This window comes from Mirounga leonina, unplaced genomic scaffold, assembly GCF_011800145.1.
Source record: "Mirounga leonina isolate KUSES-001 unplaced genomic scaffold, KU_Mleo_1.0 Mir_91, whole genome shotgun sequence".
Taxonomy (NCBI): domain Eukaryota; kingdom Metazoa; phylum Chordata; class Mammalia; order Carnivora; family Phocidae; genus Mirounga; species Mirounga leonina.
The window spans coordinates 18,254,417-18,269,845 of record NW_023270839.1 but is presented as its reverse complement, the minus strand read 5'-3'; the positions used below and the strand labels follow the sequence as shown (position 1 = coordinate 18,269,845).

At 40.9% G+C, this 15,429-nt stretch overlaps 1 protein-coding gene across 1 annotated transcript in view; it reads right to left on the bottom strand.

Moving 5' to 3' along the window:
• Positions 1-15,429, bottom strand: part of CHP1 (calcineurin like EF-hand protein 1) — a 43,502-nt gene that overhangs the window by 25,780 nt on the left and 2,293 nt on the right. The window contains exon 2 of the mRNA XM_034994826.1: positions 8,238-8,310. Coding sequence (XP_034850717.1) covers positions 8,238-8,310 — 73 coding nt within the window. The remainder of the gene's footprint in view (positions 1-8,237; positions 8,311-15,429) is intronic.

Genomic DNA, 15,429 nt, shown 5'->3' with positions numbered 1-15,429 from the left:
TCTTGACTTTGACACAAGAATGTCACACTAAGGTATGTGGCAAAATATTAACAATTGATAAATCTGGGTATCAGGTATGTGGAAGTTCTTTGTATTATTCTTGGAACTTTTCTGTAAGTTTGAAATTATTTCCAGGTAAGAAGTAAAAAAAGAAGAAAAATAAAACTCAAATGAACCTGATTCTTGCCTTCAAGACGTTTACTAACAGAAGAGATAAAACTTACTCCTCTACCCCCTTTTACCAAGTGCTAGTGAAATATCCTTATTTTAATTAATTTATTTTTTTAATCTTTTTTTTTTTTTAGATTTATTTACTTATTCGTCAGAGAGAGAGCACAAGCAGGGGGGAGCGGCAGGCAGAGAGAGAAGCAGGCTCCCCGCTACACAAGGAGCCTGATGCGGGACTCGATCCCAGGACTCTGGGATCATGACCTGAGCCAAGGGCAGATGCTTATCCGACTGCACCACCCAGGCATCCCAATATCCCTATTTTATCCAGAAGTCTTCAATACTCTGTTTCTCTTAGAACGGTTTAACATTTAGATGGTGCTGAATTAGTTCAAGAAGCTCATCTTCAATACATCTGGTGGTGACAGAGGTCAAAACTGACCTGGGTGGGCGCCTGGGTGGCTCAGTCGTTAAGCATCTGCCTTCAGCTCAGGTCATGATCTCAGGGTCCTGGGATCGAGCCCCACATCGGGCTCCCTGCTCTGCGGGAAGCCTGCTTCTCCCTCTCCCGCTCCTCTCTTGTGTTTCCTCTCTCGCTGTCTCTCTCTGTCAAATAAATAAAATCTTAAAAAAAACTGACCTGGGACTAAATGTAAAGCTCTGGAACAATAACTCTGAATTCTAATCTTCCTTGATCACTTCGGGTAGTAATTTTTACATCAGTGAATGAACCAGAAGAAGCCATTGCTTAAGATGGTAAAAGATGGGCGCCTGGGTGGCTCAGTTGGTTGAGCGACTGCCTTCGGCTCAGGTCATGATCCTGGAGTCCCGGGATCGAGTCCCACATCGGGCTCCCTGCTCAGCAGGGAGTCTGCTTCTCCCTCTGACCCTCCTCCCTCTCATGCTCTCTGTCTCTCATTGTCTCTCTCGCAAATAAATAAAATCTTAAAAAAAAAAAAAAAGATGGTAAAAGATAAAGGAAATTACGAGGTCCTGATTATTTGATTCCACAAACATGTACTAAGCTCTTATTACATAACTCGTTCTGTAATACAAAGTCCGCATTATCACCCAAAGGGGTTCCTCTTCTTTGACAGAGGTTAAGAAACAGTAACTACTCCCTTTTAAATGAAGATTAAGGCTCATTTGAATTGCATAGCCACATACCTCAGCTTAATGTCTAACAAGCTGGAGTAATTTTAGCTGAGAAAAGGCACAGTTTAAATACCAGGTCTAATATCAAGTGGTGAGTACACAACCTAGCCTGAACTTCAGTCTCAAAAGGGATCTAGTCTTGGAATTCCAATGTCGGTAAGACCTAAACTTGTCCTTTGACACTTTTTTTCTTAACTCTACTCTTGGAATTTAGATGCAGTTCTATAAGACCAAGAGGAATACTGTTGATAGTATCAAAATTAAAATGAAAGAGTACAAAACAATAGTTTGTAAACTGCTAAACAATACAGTTTGTTATTATTAGTTGTTCTATAGTAGAATGGAGATCATCTGGGCAATTTTTCTAAAACATAGCTTAAATTTGTCCACTAACACGAACCTAATAGAGAAAAAATATAGACTCTAAGCAGTTTACACACAAGTAAGATTTGTTCAAAATTTGTGTGTACTCATAAAAAAAGCATGCCAATATTATATTTTACCTTATAGTATACCTAGGAAAATCTTCCTCAAAGATATTTTTTTCCCCTCAAAGATATTGTAAGAAAAGATATTACACCTAGAAGTAGACAAGTCTAAGAATAGAATCATATATAACAGCATTCTTTGTGGCCAAGAAATTCCCAGTGAAGAGTGGTTTTCCAGACCTTCACAAGCACAGGGATGTTTGAGAGACCTATAGTAACCAGAAGTGTCAGCCGTCTACACCGATCTTCACTATGCAGGTTCCTTCTCGTACCTGGAAAATCAGCCTCAGTTAACTGTTCATATTTCAGGCCCCAGGGTCGATGGTGAGATGACTTATGCATAATGAGGACATTAAAATCTGTTAAAAGGACATACTTGTGGGAACACATTCAATTAAGAAAAGTGTTCCAGGGCCGCCTGGGCGGCTTAGTCGGTTAAGCGTCTGCCTTCAGCTCAGGTCATGATCCCAGAGTCCTGGGATCAAGTCCCACATCCGGCTCCTTGCTCAACGGGGAGCCTGCTTCTCCCTCTGCCTGCCGCTCCCCTTGCTTGTGCTTTCTCTCTCTCTCTCTAAGAAAAGTGTTCCCTATTTAAGTGATATAATAGAAATAAATAACTTATTATTTAGATTTAACATGGAAATGATTTCCATTATTTGAAGCATTTAATTAATATTTTATTTATTTATTTTTTAAAGATTTTATTTATTTATTTGACAGAGAGAGACACAGCCAGAGAGGGAACATAAGCAGGGGGAGCGGGAGAGGGAGAAGCAGGCTTCCCGCAGAGCAGGGAGCCCGATGTGGGGCTCGATCCCAGGACCCTGGGATCATGACCTGAGCCGAAGGCAGATGCTTAACGACTGAGCCACCCGGGCACCCCAGCATTTAATTAATATTTTAGTTTATTTATATTTTTTAGTAATCTCTACACCCAACGTGGGGATCCTTTTTTCTCTACCTGCTCCCCTCCACAAAGGGTAATCATTATGCTGACTTCTAACATCATACATTATATCAGTACAGAAGATATTTGTTTTTCTTTAAAGGTTTATATTTGAGAGAGAGAGAGAACGCGCTAGCAAACACTAGAGGGGTAGAGGGAGAAGGGGCGGAGGGAGAAGCAGACTCCCTTTCCCTATGTGAGGCTTGATCCCAAGCAACCTGGCATCACGACCTAAGCCAAGGCAGACACTTAACTGACTGAGACACTCAGGTGCCCCCCGTACAGAAGATATTTAAACAAAAGAAATCATCTTTGTATTCAGATGCTGATGAGATTCTCAACTTAACCTGACCTGCAAAGGACCACTGCAAGACCCTTTACAAGACAGATGCTCAGGGTGCCTGGGTGGCTCAGTTGGTTAAGTGTCTGCCTTCGGCTGGGGTCACGATCTCAGGGTCCTGGGCTCGAGTACCGCATGGAGCACCCTGCTCAGTGGGGAGTCTGCTGCTTCTTCTCCCTCTGTGTGCTCTCTTTCTCTCAAATAAATAAATAAAGTCTTAAAAAAAAAAAAAAAGACAGATGCCCATTTCAGGAAGATCAATTTCAACAGCAGTGGTAGAAACATTTTACCCAAAATAATAGCATCTGAAGAAAATAAGATTTGTGAGGTTACAATATATTTTTATATTCTATGAAATACAAATCTGAAAGATGATCCATGTAAAAAGAAAGTCTATAGGAAAACTGCAAATCATTTGACAAATACTGTTTACAATATTCCCTTCTTGAAGAGGCCCAATTCACTTGAGCATATTAAAGATGCCAGGAAATCCCATAAAAAAGAATCCTGTTAAACCATGCTCACGAAGTTTTGCATAAAGTTTAGTCGATAATTTTTTTTCTTCTTTGTATACAACACCTATTGGTAGAGCAAAAAACTAGTGTCCTATTAAACATAGTTTGGGGCAAATCTCTGAAAGCACCTTGGAGAAGCTCCAGTTCTAACCTAAGCCTTCCATAGTTTCTGCTTTATGTTCCCACTGGGACTGACACTACAAAGCAATACAAATGCTATGGATGGTACATGCCTCTCGCTCTGCAGATCTGGCTTCAGGCCCAGGCATGGAGCATCATGGAAGAGGAAAGTGAAGAAAATGTAAAAAGGAAATTATTTCTGCTAAAAGCCTTCTTAAGAAAGTGGGGCCTGTTGCAGGTAACAAAAGATTGGTCACTTGCGTTTGGCTAAGCACCCTGATGGGTTCTAGAAAGATCAAGACAGGACTTGAGCTGGGTTTGGCAGTAAAGGCTAGAAAGAGCCATTATCATACTATAGTATAGAAGATTTTAAGAGTCCATCAGGTATTCTCTAAAGCTGGAGGGAGTAGAAAAGAAGATGTGGCTGAGGAAGAGGGTAAGACAATCTAACAGATGGCCAGAGGCAGACATGGCTGTCGTCAGGAAGCACAGCCAGAGTGAAATCCCTGATAGTGGGTGGTCCAACAAAATGATTTACATCTAACATGCTCATTGTTTACTATGTAGTATAACGGGGTAATTTCTTCTTGTACTCAAGGTGGCCTGGGGCTTCTCCCATATTTGAATCCACACCACATGGAGATCAAAGCACAAATTTAGGACCTAGTGCTTTGTAAAGCTGAGTACAAAAAAATCAGTTAGATCCAGGTAGCTATGAAATAAAAAATTATCTTATCAGTTTCTCCCACCTCTTCTCCAAGAATATGTAGAAACAAGCACTGAGAACAGTGCCTCACACATCAGATAGTCAATTAGCTAGATTTTATTTTTTATTTTTATTTTTTAAAGATTTTATTTTATTTATTTGACAGAGAGAGACACAGCGAGAGAGGGAACACAAGCAGGGGGTAGTGAGAGAGGGAGAAGCAGGCTTCCCGCTGAGCAGGGAGCCCGATGTGGGGCTTGATCCCAGGACCCCGGGATCATGACCTGAGCCGAAAGCAGACGCTTAACGACTGAGCCACCCAGGCGCCCCCCTTAGCTAGATTTTAATGAACAGGTAAATACTAGCTGACACCTGCAAAGTTTTCATCCTAAGAGACAGCTCCTTTTATAAGAGTCTTTCCATTGTTTTTCAGCACATAATGAAAGTGATTAAAACACACACACATACACACACACACACACTTACATACCACTCAATTTCCACAAAGAAAAGGACTCAAAATGAATGTGAATTCTGTATCTTTACTCAATGGTTAAATCTGAATTTATGAGGAAGATGTAACCCCAAACTCAAGTAAATTATTCAAGTATTAGGGCTGAAAGAAAAAAAAAAAGATTTCTGGGGCACCTGGCTCGATCAGTCCATAGAGTAAGCGACTCTTGACCTCGAGGTTGTGAGTTCGAGCCCCACATTGGGTACAGAGATTACTTAAAAACAAAACAAACAAAAAAAAGATTTCTAGTCTGATTTATTTTTTCTTTTCTTTTTTTAAAGATTTTATTTATTTATTTGAGAGAGAGAGAGCGCAAGTAGAGGGAGAAGCAGAGGGGGAGGGACAAGCAGATTCCACACTGAGCCCAGAGCCAGACGCAGGGCTTGATCTCATGACCCAGAGATGATGACCTGAGCCGAAATTCAGAGTCGGACGGACGCTCAACCAAATAAGCCACCCAGGCACCCCTGTTTTAATTTTTCAAGTGCAAATCTACATTGTCTCTTCAACAAATGGTACAGGGACAGGTAGATATCCACATGCAAAAAAAAATAAAGTTTGACTCTAACCTCACACTATATATGTACATACATATATATATACATATATATATATTACATATATACATATACAAAATAACTCAAAATGAATCAAAGACCTAAATAGAAGAGCTAAAACTATACAACTCGTGGAAGAAAATATAGGGGTAAAATCTTCATGACCTTGGATTTGGCAATGGTTTCTTAGCTATGATACCAAAAGCACATGGACCAAAAAATAAATTAGATAAATTAGACTTCATCAAAATTTAAAACTGTTGTGCTTCAAAGAATACTACAAAGAGAGTACAAAAACAATCCACAGAATAGGAGAAAATATTTGCAAATCATGTATTTCATAAAGATCTAGTTTCTAGAATATAGGAAGAACTCTTACAATTCAAGAACAAAAAGACAAACCAGTTAAAAAATAGGCAAAGGATTCAAATAGGAATTTCTCTAAAGATATACAAATGGTCAACCATGAAAAGATGCTCACTATCAACAGCCAGCAGGGAACTGCAAAGCAAAACCACAATGATACACCATTCACACCTACCAGGATAGCTAGCATCAAAAGACAGTAAGTGTTGGTGAGGATGGAGAGAAGTTTGAACCCTCAATACACTGAAGGTGGGAATGTAAAACAGTGCAGCCTCTGTGGAAAACAATTTGGTGTTCTTCAATAAATTAAGCATAAAATTACCATATGACCCACAATACTACTCCTAAGTCCGGTGAGAATTAAAACGTATGTCCACGCAAAAATGTTCATAGAAATACTATTCATAATCGCCAAAAGGTGTAAAAAACCCAAATGCCCATCAACTTATCAGCAGATAAACAAAATATGGTATATGTATACAATGAAATATTATTCAGCCATAAAAAGGAATGAAGTATTGATACATGCTATATTGTTGAAGAACCTTGAAAACACCATGTTAAATGAAAGACGCCAGTCACAGAAGGCCACCTACTGTATGGCTGCATTTATATGAAATGTCCAGAGAGAGAAAGAAGTAGATTAGTGGTTGCCCCTGCCCCTGAAATAGGAAGTGACTGCTTACTGGGTACAAGGTTTCCATCCGGGTGATGAAAATGTTCTCTAGGGGCGCCTGGGTGGCTCAGTTGGTTAAGCGACTGCCTTCGGCTCAGGTCATGATCCTGGAGTCCCAGGATCGAGTCCCGCATCGGGCTCCCTGCTCGGCAGGGAGTCTGCTTCTCCCTCTGACCCTCCCCCCTCATGCTCTCTCTCTCTATCTCATTCTCTCTCTCAAATAAATAAATAAAATCTTTAAAAAAAAGAAAATGTTCTCTAACTAGATAGTAGTAATGGTTATACAACATTGTGAATGCACTTAATGCCAATGAATTGTATACTTTAAAATGGTAAATTTTATATTATGTATATTTGCCTCAATATAAAAAAGAAGAAAAAGCACCCAGTGTGGTCTTTGCACATGGTAGGTATTCCATAGTTGTTGACATTAATGACTATACAGCATGGTTTGAGTCCATCCCAGCTTCCAGTGACAGCAGATTTTGCCCTGTACAAACATGGCCCTATGGATTTATCAGCATTCTCTAGTTATTCTGTCTGAGGATTATGTACAAAGGCATAGCAACTATATTCCTTCCCCCTTTATACCACATCCCACAACTGTGCTAAGTCTTCTAAATAATTCCCAAACTACTTCTTGCTTTCCTGCCAGCCACTAGAAAAGCTAACAGCTTCATTCTATATTAGTTAGTTAAAGCTGAGCTTGCTACTGAGAGTTAGGGTGGGAGGTGATGGTAAGGAGAGATTTCATTGGACTATGACAAGACAATTACAAATATGAAGTGGTACAATATCACATTACTCTGAAGTCATATAATTAACTCTAGACAAGAGTTTCTCAACTTTGGCATGTTTGATATTTAGGGAAGAATAATTCTTTTTTTTTTTTATAAAGATTTTATTTATTTATTTGAGAGAGAGAGTCAGAGAGAGAGAGCACAAGAGGGAGGAGCGGGAGAGGGAGAAGCAGACTCCCTGCTGAGCAGGGAGCCTAATGCGGGACTTGATCCAGGGACTCCAGGATCATGACCTGAGCCGAAGGCAGTCGCTTAACCAACTGAGCCACCCAGGCGCCCGGGAAGAATAATTCTTTGTTGTGGGGGGGCTGTCCTGTCTATTATAGGACATGTAGCCGCATTCCTGGCCTCTACACACCAGACATCAACGCACGCCCCAGTCATGACAATCAAAAACGTCTCCAGATATTTTGTTGTCTAGGAGCAGAAGAGCCCTCAATTTAGAAGTAGACTAAAACATTGAACATCTTATCTAACATTAATACATACAAAGTGGTGTACCTTAGGGTTATGGGCTGGATTGGAAAATGAGAGGAGAGGGCAAAACAATCTAGACCACCCTGGATTGCCATGGGTCGACTTCCTGAAAGCTAACGTGTTTGGGAAAGGGCCATGGGAAACCTCAAGTAGAGAGAGCTGAGATTTTCAAAAGGACCAGAACAATGGCCACCCAAACTTAGCGGAGTTAAGAGTAAAGGCAGAAAGTACCTAGTGATAAATGTAATGCCATTCTTCCGCTTATTTAACTTCCTTGTGAATCCATGATGTTCAAAGACAGTGAAGAACTGGTCCCTGCTCTCTGCACTCTAGATGCCTATCACCTCTGCCCTGGGGATAAAGGCACCTGTTCAGATATTGCCCGAAAATAAAGATGGGAACTGCCTACCTGAGAGTCCCGTTCTCTCCTTTGTCCAGGCTGGTGAACCGGCTGTAGAGGCGGGTGATCTGACTGTGGGAAACTAAAGAACACAAAATTAGTCCCACCTGGCGAAGTCACCCTCCACTCAAACGGCCCTTCAGAAGTCAACTGCCTTTCTGGTCCCCAGCCCACCATACACTTCAAAGAGAGTAAAATGGGGAGATGTCTCAACTCTAACTCATTTCTAGAGTGTCAAAACAGGAATTTTAAAAGCTAAAGAAAGAAAGGAGTTAGAAAATAAATAAACTGAGAGCAATCAAAATTGACTCTCAGGAATGAAGTCTAGGCTTCATTAGGACTATGTATTAAATGTCAAGTGGTTAAGATTTACCAAAACAAAGCCAAATTTAGTTTAAAAGGAAATTGTAAAACTAACCTTTTTTACTTTTCTCACCTTTTCACCTTAGAGGCTATTAAATGTATGCTTTGATTAAAAACACATACCTATTAATTAGTTTGATGTTTCAGGTTGGCAATGCCAGGCTGGTTAACTTGTACAGATTAGGGCAGATTCTATTTTTATCTTATCTTTTTAAAGATTTTATTTTTAAGTAATCTCTGTACTCATCGTGGGGCTTGAACTCACAACCCTGAGATCAAGAGTCACAAGCTCCACCAACTGAGCCAGCCAGGTGCCCTGGGACAGATTCTATTTTTAAAATCTGGCTTGCTCCTGCACCAAGCTTTCGTGGCTTTCTTTTCCCTCAGGACTGACATTTAGGTAAAAGATCACAGGGTCAGGTCAGCCTCTTTTCTGTGATTGCATGAGCTCCACTGAGCTCCCAGTAAAGGAATGGGCTCTCAGAAAGCAAATTAGGCAATCTGTAAAAAGATCAGGTTGTCACGAGATGATATCTACAAGGAAGCTATTTTCCTCCTAATTTTTTAACTCAAGCACAAGCTGGCAATTAAAATGAGGTAATAACAGCAGGTACACAGTAAGAATTTGAAAATGCGTAAAGGAATTTCTGGGAAATAGTTTAGTTTCCCGGCTGATGGGAAGTAGGAGGGGAGAAAAAGGAGAGTTATCAAAGGGTAAAAGACAAGAGCCAAAAAGGGTGTGGTAAGTGTGGACTTTGTCCTAGGCTGTACCTTCAGGGGTTTAAAGGGGTGGCTGAAGGCTTTCTGATAGTAGCCCTCCTCCCCCAGCTCAACCAAATCTACTCGCAGTTTTACAAACAATGGGACAAAGTAAACCGGGGCACAGCAGGAGAAGCAGGAAGTGAATGGCCTGGAGCTAGGATGAGAGGACACACTAGGGGCAGCAGTGAATTCTTCAGCATCAGATTTCACCCCAAGCTGGGCTGTTGGGTACTAGCTCTCCAAAGAGAGCAGAGAAGAATCAATCTCAGCCAGCCCAGAGCCAGCCCAGAGCCAGCCCAGAGCCAGCCTAGAGCCGGCAGGTGCCAGGTGCTGAGGAGGCAGCTGTGGACCCACTCAGGGCCAGCCAGTGCTCTCTGGTGGGGGTCAGGTAACAGGCTGATCCCATTCATGGCACCACCGCCTACCTAGTGAGGGATGAACACAAAGGGCTGCGGAGAGAACTACGGGAGTCCAGGAGAAGAAAGCACTTGACAGAGCGTCTGGTACCGGGGAAGCACTCCAGGTTAGCCACTAGGGTCATCATCCTGGCACTGTGAGCCGGAAGGTGCAGCTTCACTGCTGCACTTACAATTAATCTCTCCCTTTCTCCTGACTCTGGCAGCTACAGCCGTTTTCTTCAGGAACCTGACCTGTTTAGCCTGGCTCTGGCCTCTGGCCTCAAAGGATGCTCTAGAACTAAAGTTCCCTTTAGTTTAACAAAAATAAGTCAGTTAAAGAATGACTAACTTTCCCAAAAGATTTTTTGAAAGAACAAAACTTGTTCACAGTCTCAACACCACTGTTTTCATTTCTTTATATACCACCTAATATCAGCCACTTGTACACTTTCCATAGTTGGAACAGCTTCTCATTTATTCACTCATAATTATTCTGTGTTGCTTTGGAGTCCTTTTTAATAATTGCAGGATATTTAGTCCACTGGTTCAGTTTTTAGTACTTAGACTATTATATATTCAGATTACTTTCCTTTTTTTTTTTTTTTAAAGATTTTATTTATTTATTTGAGACCGAGAGAATGAGAGAGACAGAGAGCATATGAAGGGGGGAGGGTCAGAAGGAGAAGCAGGCTCCCCGCCGAGCAGGGAGCCCGACGCGGGACTCGATCCAGGGACTCCAGGATCATGACCTGAGCCGAAGGCAGTCGCTTAACCAACTGAGCCACCCAGGCGCCCAGATTACTTTCCTTTTAACAAGGAAAACATTGAATTGTATTTCTTTTTATACCAGGTTTTTTTTTTTTTAAGATTTCATTTTTAAGTAATCTTTACACCCAACATGGGACTCAAATTCACAACCCTGCAAGAGTTGCATGCTCTATGGAGTGAGCCAGCCAGGCGCCCCTTTTTTTGAGAAAATAATCCATGCACATTGTAAAAATGCAGATAGTACAAAAGTGTACACAATAAAAAGTCTCCCTAACAACCAAGTTCCCTAGTCTCCCTTGCCAGAAGCAAACACTATTACCAGCTTTTTGTGAATCCTTCTAGAAATCCCATATATGTATATATAAGTATGTATAGCTATTGATACAATTTTAAAACTGGCAGGGATGTTGTCATCTAGTCCAACCCCTTCAACCAACAAATGAGCCATAAGACCTCTTTCTAATCTAGATCATCTCAAAGAACCTCTTAAAGTATGATTCTAAAAATTCCCTAAGTACTGGTATGGTATTACATCCCATATTTCAGAAAAAAGATCAGCTTATGGCTGGTTTCCTTAAAAATATGGAATGCCTGGGGCACCTGGATGGCTCCATCGTTAAGGGTCTCTTGCTTTCAGCTCAGGTAATAACCTCCCAGGTTGTGGGATAGAGCCCAGCATCAGACTCCAAGCTGGGGTGGGGCATCTCCTTGAAGTTTCTCTCCCTCTGCACCACACACGTGCTCTCTCTCTCTCTCAAATAAATAAATAGATAAATAAATAAATAAATCTTTTAAAAAACATACGGAATGCTTCACAAATTTTCATGAACCATAAACCTGCTATCTTCCAGGAGGAAGGAGGCTATATGGAAATCAGTAGACAAATGTACAAATAAATGTCAACTTTTAATACAACTCAATATGGTCAAATCTCAATCTATGTCCTAAACTTCAGAATTAATGTTTATTTTTTTAAAGATTTTATTTATTTATTTGTCAGAGAGAGAGAGCACGCACGCGCCCACAAGCAGGAGGAGCAGCAGGCAGAGGGAGAAGCAGGCTCTGCGCCAAGCAGGGAGCCCGATGCGGGAACTTGACCCCAGGACCCTGGGATCGTGACCCGAGCCTAAGGCAGATGCTTAACTTACTGAGCCACCCAGGCGTCCCCAGAACTAATGTTTATTAAGAAGAAAGAAAAGGAGGGGCGCCTGGGTGGCTCAGATGGTCAAGCGTCTGCATTCGGCTCAGGTCATGATCCCAGGATCCTGGGATTGAGTCCCACATCGGGCTCCCTGCTAGGCGGGGAGCCTGCTTCTCCCTCTGCCTCTCTCTCTCTCTCTGACTTTCATGAATAAATAAATAAAACATTTAAAAAAAAAGAAAAAAGAAAAAAAAGAAGAAAGAAAAGGAGAAAGAGGAGGAGGAAAGCAAGCTTTAATCTAGGTGCTAAATCCACCATGACAGAGAATATAAAGCAATCTCCAAGGTGTAGAGCTCAGAGCAACTTCAAGGAGCAGAAAGATATTGGAACTGCCACAAATGAAGGCAAGAAAAGTTTCCAGTAAACTCTTCTAACCAAAAGGTACTAGGCTAACAGGACAGGTGCCCCAAGCCTGCACCAATTCTCCGTAACCCAAAGGAAGTCTCTGGAGTTGACCTCACAGAAAAGGCTGTGGACATGGTCATGTCTTGAATGAAGCTATATTTCTCTCCACTAATGGGCAAATAATTATTTTATACTGTTGAAAGATTACTTGAAAGACCCTGCCAATCTGACCACAAAACTCTCTGTATCACTGCCTCATGCTCAGAGGACAAAGGCATTTCAGAGAAGTACCAAGCACTAGGCAGGAATGACTGAGGGAAGAATAAAATGAAAAGGGAGTAAGAAAAAAGTTATTTTTCCCTTGCCTTTATCCTACATCTTAATACAGAAGAACAGACTGATAACCTAGGGTAAAGCATACTACTACAACCAAAGGTAACTCCAGATAAAAGATTGAGAAGGGGCGCCTGGGTGGCTCAGTCGGTTAAGCGACTGCCTTCGGCTCAGGTCATGATCCTGGAGTCCCGGGATCGAGTCCCACATCGGGCTCCCTGCTCGGCAGGGAGTCTGCTTCTCCCTCTAACCCTCCCCTCTCTCTCTCATTCTCGCTCTCTCAAATAAATAAATAAAATCTTTAAAAAAAAAAAAAAAAGATTGAGAAGTTGAAGTCTTGAATCCCAACCATTCCACACTCCAACACTTCCTGTTTCCCCTGGCCTAGGGCTTCAAGAGCTGGCCTAGTCTCTAAGGGAAGCTATAGATTAAAAGAGACTTAAAAGACATTAAAACAACAAGAACAAACCACCTTCTCATAATTTGGGAAATTTGAATATGGACTAAATGGTAGATAATATTTTTAAATTATTGTCAATTTTCTTAGGTGTAATATAGTACTGAGGTTATGTAGGAAGAAAAACCCCTATTCTCAGGAGATACATGCAGATATATTTAGGTGAAGAGTTCTGTTATTTGCCATTTAAATGGTTCACCAAAAAATATATATACACATATAAATAAAGTAAATACACAGCTAAAGCTATATATATTTATCTATATGTAGATAAAGCAAAATGTTAACTGCTGAATTGTGGTGGAAGGTATATGGATGTTCATACACTACTTTAACTTTTCTATATATTTCAAATTTTTCATAGTAATTTGGGGGAAAAAGTACATAGCTTTACAAATCACTTAACCCCAAACCAGCTAAAGGTGTTAGTTATAAGTACATTTCCATTTCAAGAGGAGCCAGAAGATAGCACCTTCAGGCAACATGGCTTGGCAGGTGAGGGCCATGAAGGGTTCTTGCATTTTGAGATAGCAGGAGCCTGAAGCTGAACTTCCGGGTACATTCTAGTCCAGGAAATTATTCTCAAAGCAATTGCCTTTGCCAGGCTTGTGCTCTTTGTCGAAACTAGAAAAACCCACACTAGTTCTATCATCACTATACCTTCTCAAACAAACAAAACCTCACCAGCCTGTAAAACTTACTTCCTAAACCTGTTCAACACCATCCCTGTACCACATGACACACACCAGAACTAGAGACTAAAATTAAATGAATGTAAAAAAATAATAATAATAATTAAATTAAATGAATGGGCATTCATTACTACTCCATTGGTTTGAATTGTTTCTCACAGATTAAGCGGCTGTTTTTAAAAAATGGTTTTAAGTAATTCACAGCCAGTTTATTGCTACAGTTAAGTGAACTAAGAGTGGAGATTACAGAAACTCCCAAGACCGTTGTGATTTTCCCCCAGTGATAACTTATTCAGCTGGGCTTTAATATATGAAAATGCTGATGTGTGAAAGAAAGTAACAGAACAAAGACAATATAGCAAATGTTTTATGCAATACAAAATGTTTTGAGGGGCGCCTGGATGGCTCAGGTGGTTAAGCATCATCAGACTCTTGATTTTGGCTCAGGTCAAGTGATCTCAGGGTTGTGAGATCAAGCCCTGCATTGGGCTCCGAGCTGGGCATGGAGCCTTCTTAAGATTCTCTATCTCCCTTTCCGTCTGCCCCTCCCCCTCCCCCACGCTGTTAGTCTCTCTCTCTCAAAAAAAAAGAAAAATATTTTTTTAAGACAATGTTTTTTAAACTGTTAAAAACATTAAGATGTCTACTCCTTTAAAAGCTTTATTTCTATAGAGTTGGGAAAACGACTGGATTTCTAGTCCGATGCTCCCTGAAAATAGGAAAAGTATAAAATGCTGTCACCTCTCCACTTATATAGCCCTAGACAGTTTTATAACTAGCACATACAAATATTTTCCCAGTAAGATGAGTCTTATCTATGGCTCAAAATAATAGCTGACACTTACCTGATACTTATATATCAGGCACTATTCTAGGTAGTTTAAATGATTTATCTCATTTAATCCTCATAAGAATCCTATGAAGTAGGTACTATTATTATTCCCATTTACAGATGACAAAACTGAAGCTTACAGGTAATTCTTACCTAGAATTAGTCTGCCAAATACTTGAGAGATCACATTTCAAATACTGGCTAAACCAGTCATGCAAGAATTCTAATCAATTTAGACTTACGGAAAATATGTTTAAATATAATCAACAATTCCAATGCAAAGCTTTCATATTGACTATGAAGTCAGTTTTCCTCAATTATGCCACATTTTCTTACTGGCAAAGGGAGTAATGAGATGTCATATTACTTGTTCTTAACTTGAAGTGTTTCTGATTGATAGTTCCCTAAACTCTTAATGGAACAAGAAGCAGATGAAAATTGGACAAATTCCACTTCTCCACCTCCCCCTCAGGTATCTGTTTTTAGTCTTCTAAACCTTTTGCATCGTGTTAAAATTACTGCTTTAAAAATCAACCCTGAGGACACCTGGGTGGCTCAGTCGTTAAGCGTCTGCCTTCGGCTCAGGTCATGATCCCAGGGTCCTGGGATCGAGCCCCACATCGGGCTCCCTGCTCAGCGGGAAGCCTGCTTCTCCCTCTCCCACTCCCCCTGCTTGTGTTCTCTCTCTGTCAAATAAATAAATAAAATCTTAAAAAAAAAATAAAAATAAAAATCAACTCTGCTGGGGTGCCTGGGTGGCTCAGTCATTAAGCGTCTGCCTTCGGCTCAGGTCATGATCCCAGGGCCCTGGGATCGAGCCCCACATAGGGCTCCCTGCTCAGCGGGAAGCCTGCTTCTCCCTCTCCCACTCCCCCTGCTTGTGTTCCCTCTCTCGCTCTCTGTCAAATAAATAAATAAAAATCTTAAAAAAAAAAAAATCAACTCTGCTGATGGACACTAACCAGATAAAGGGTTGGCTCAACAACCAGGGCAGAGGAATGACTGTGTAGCAGGCTGGGGGAGAATGCTCCTGGAAGCCACCCAAAATGC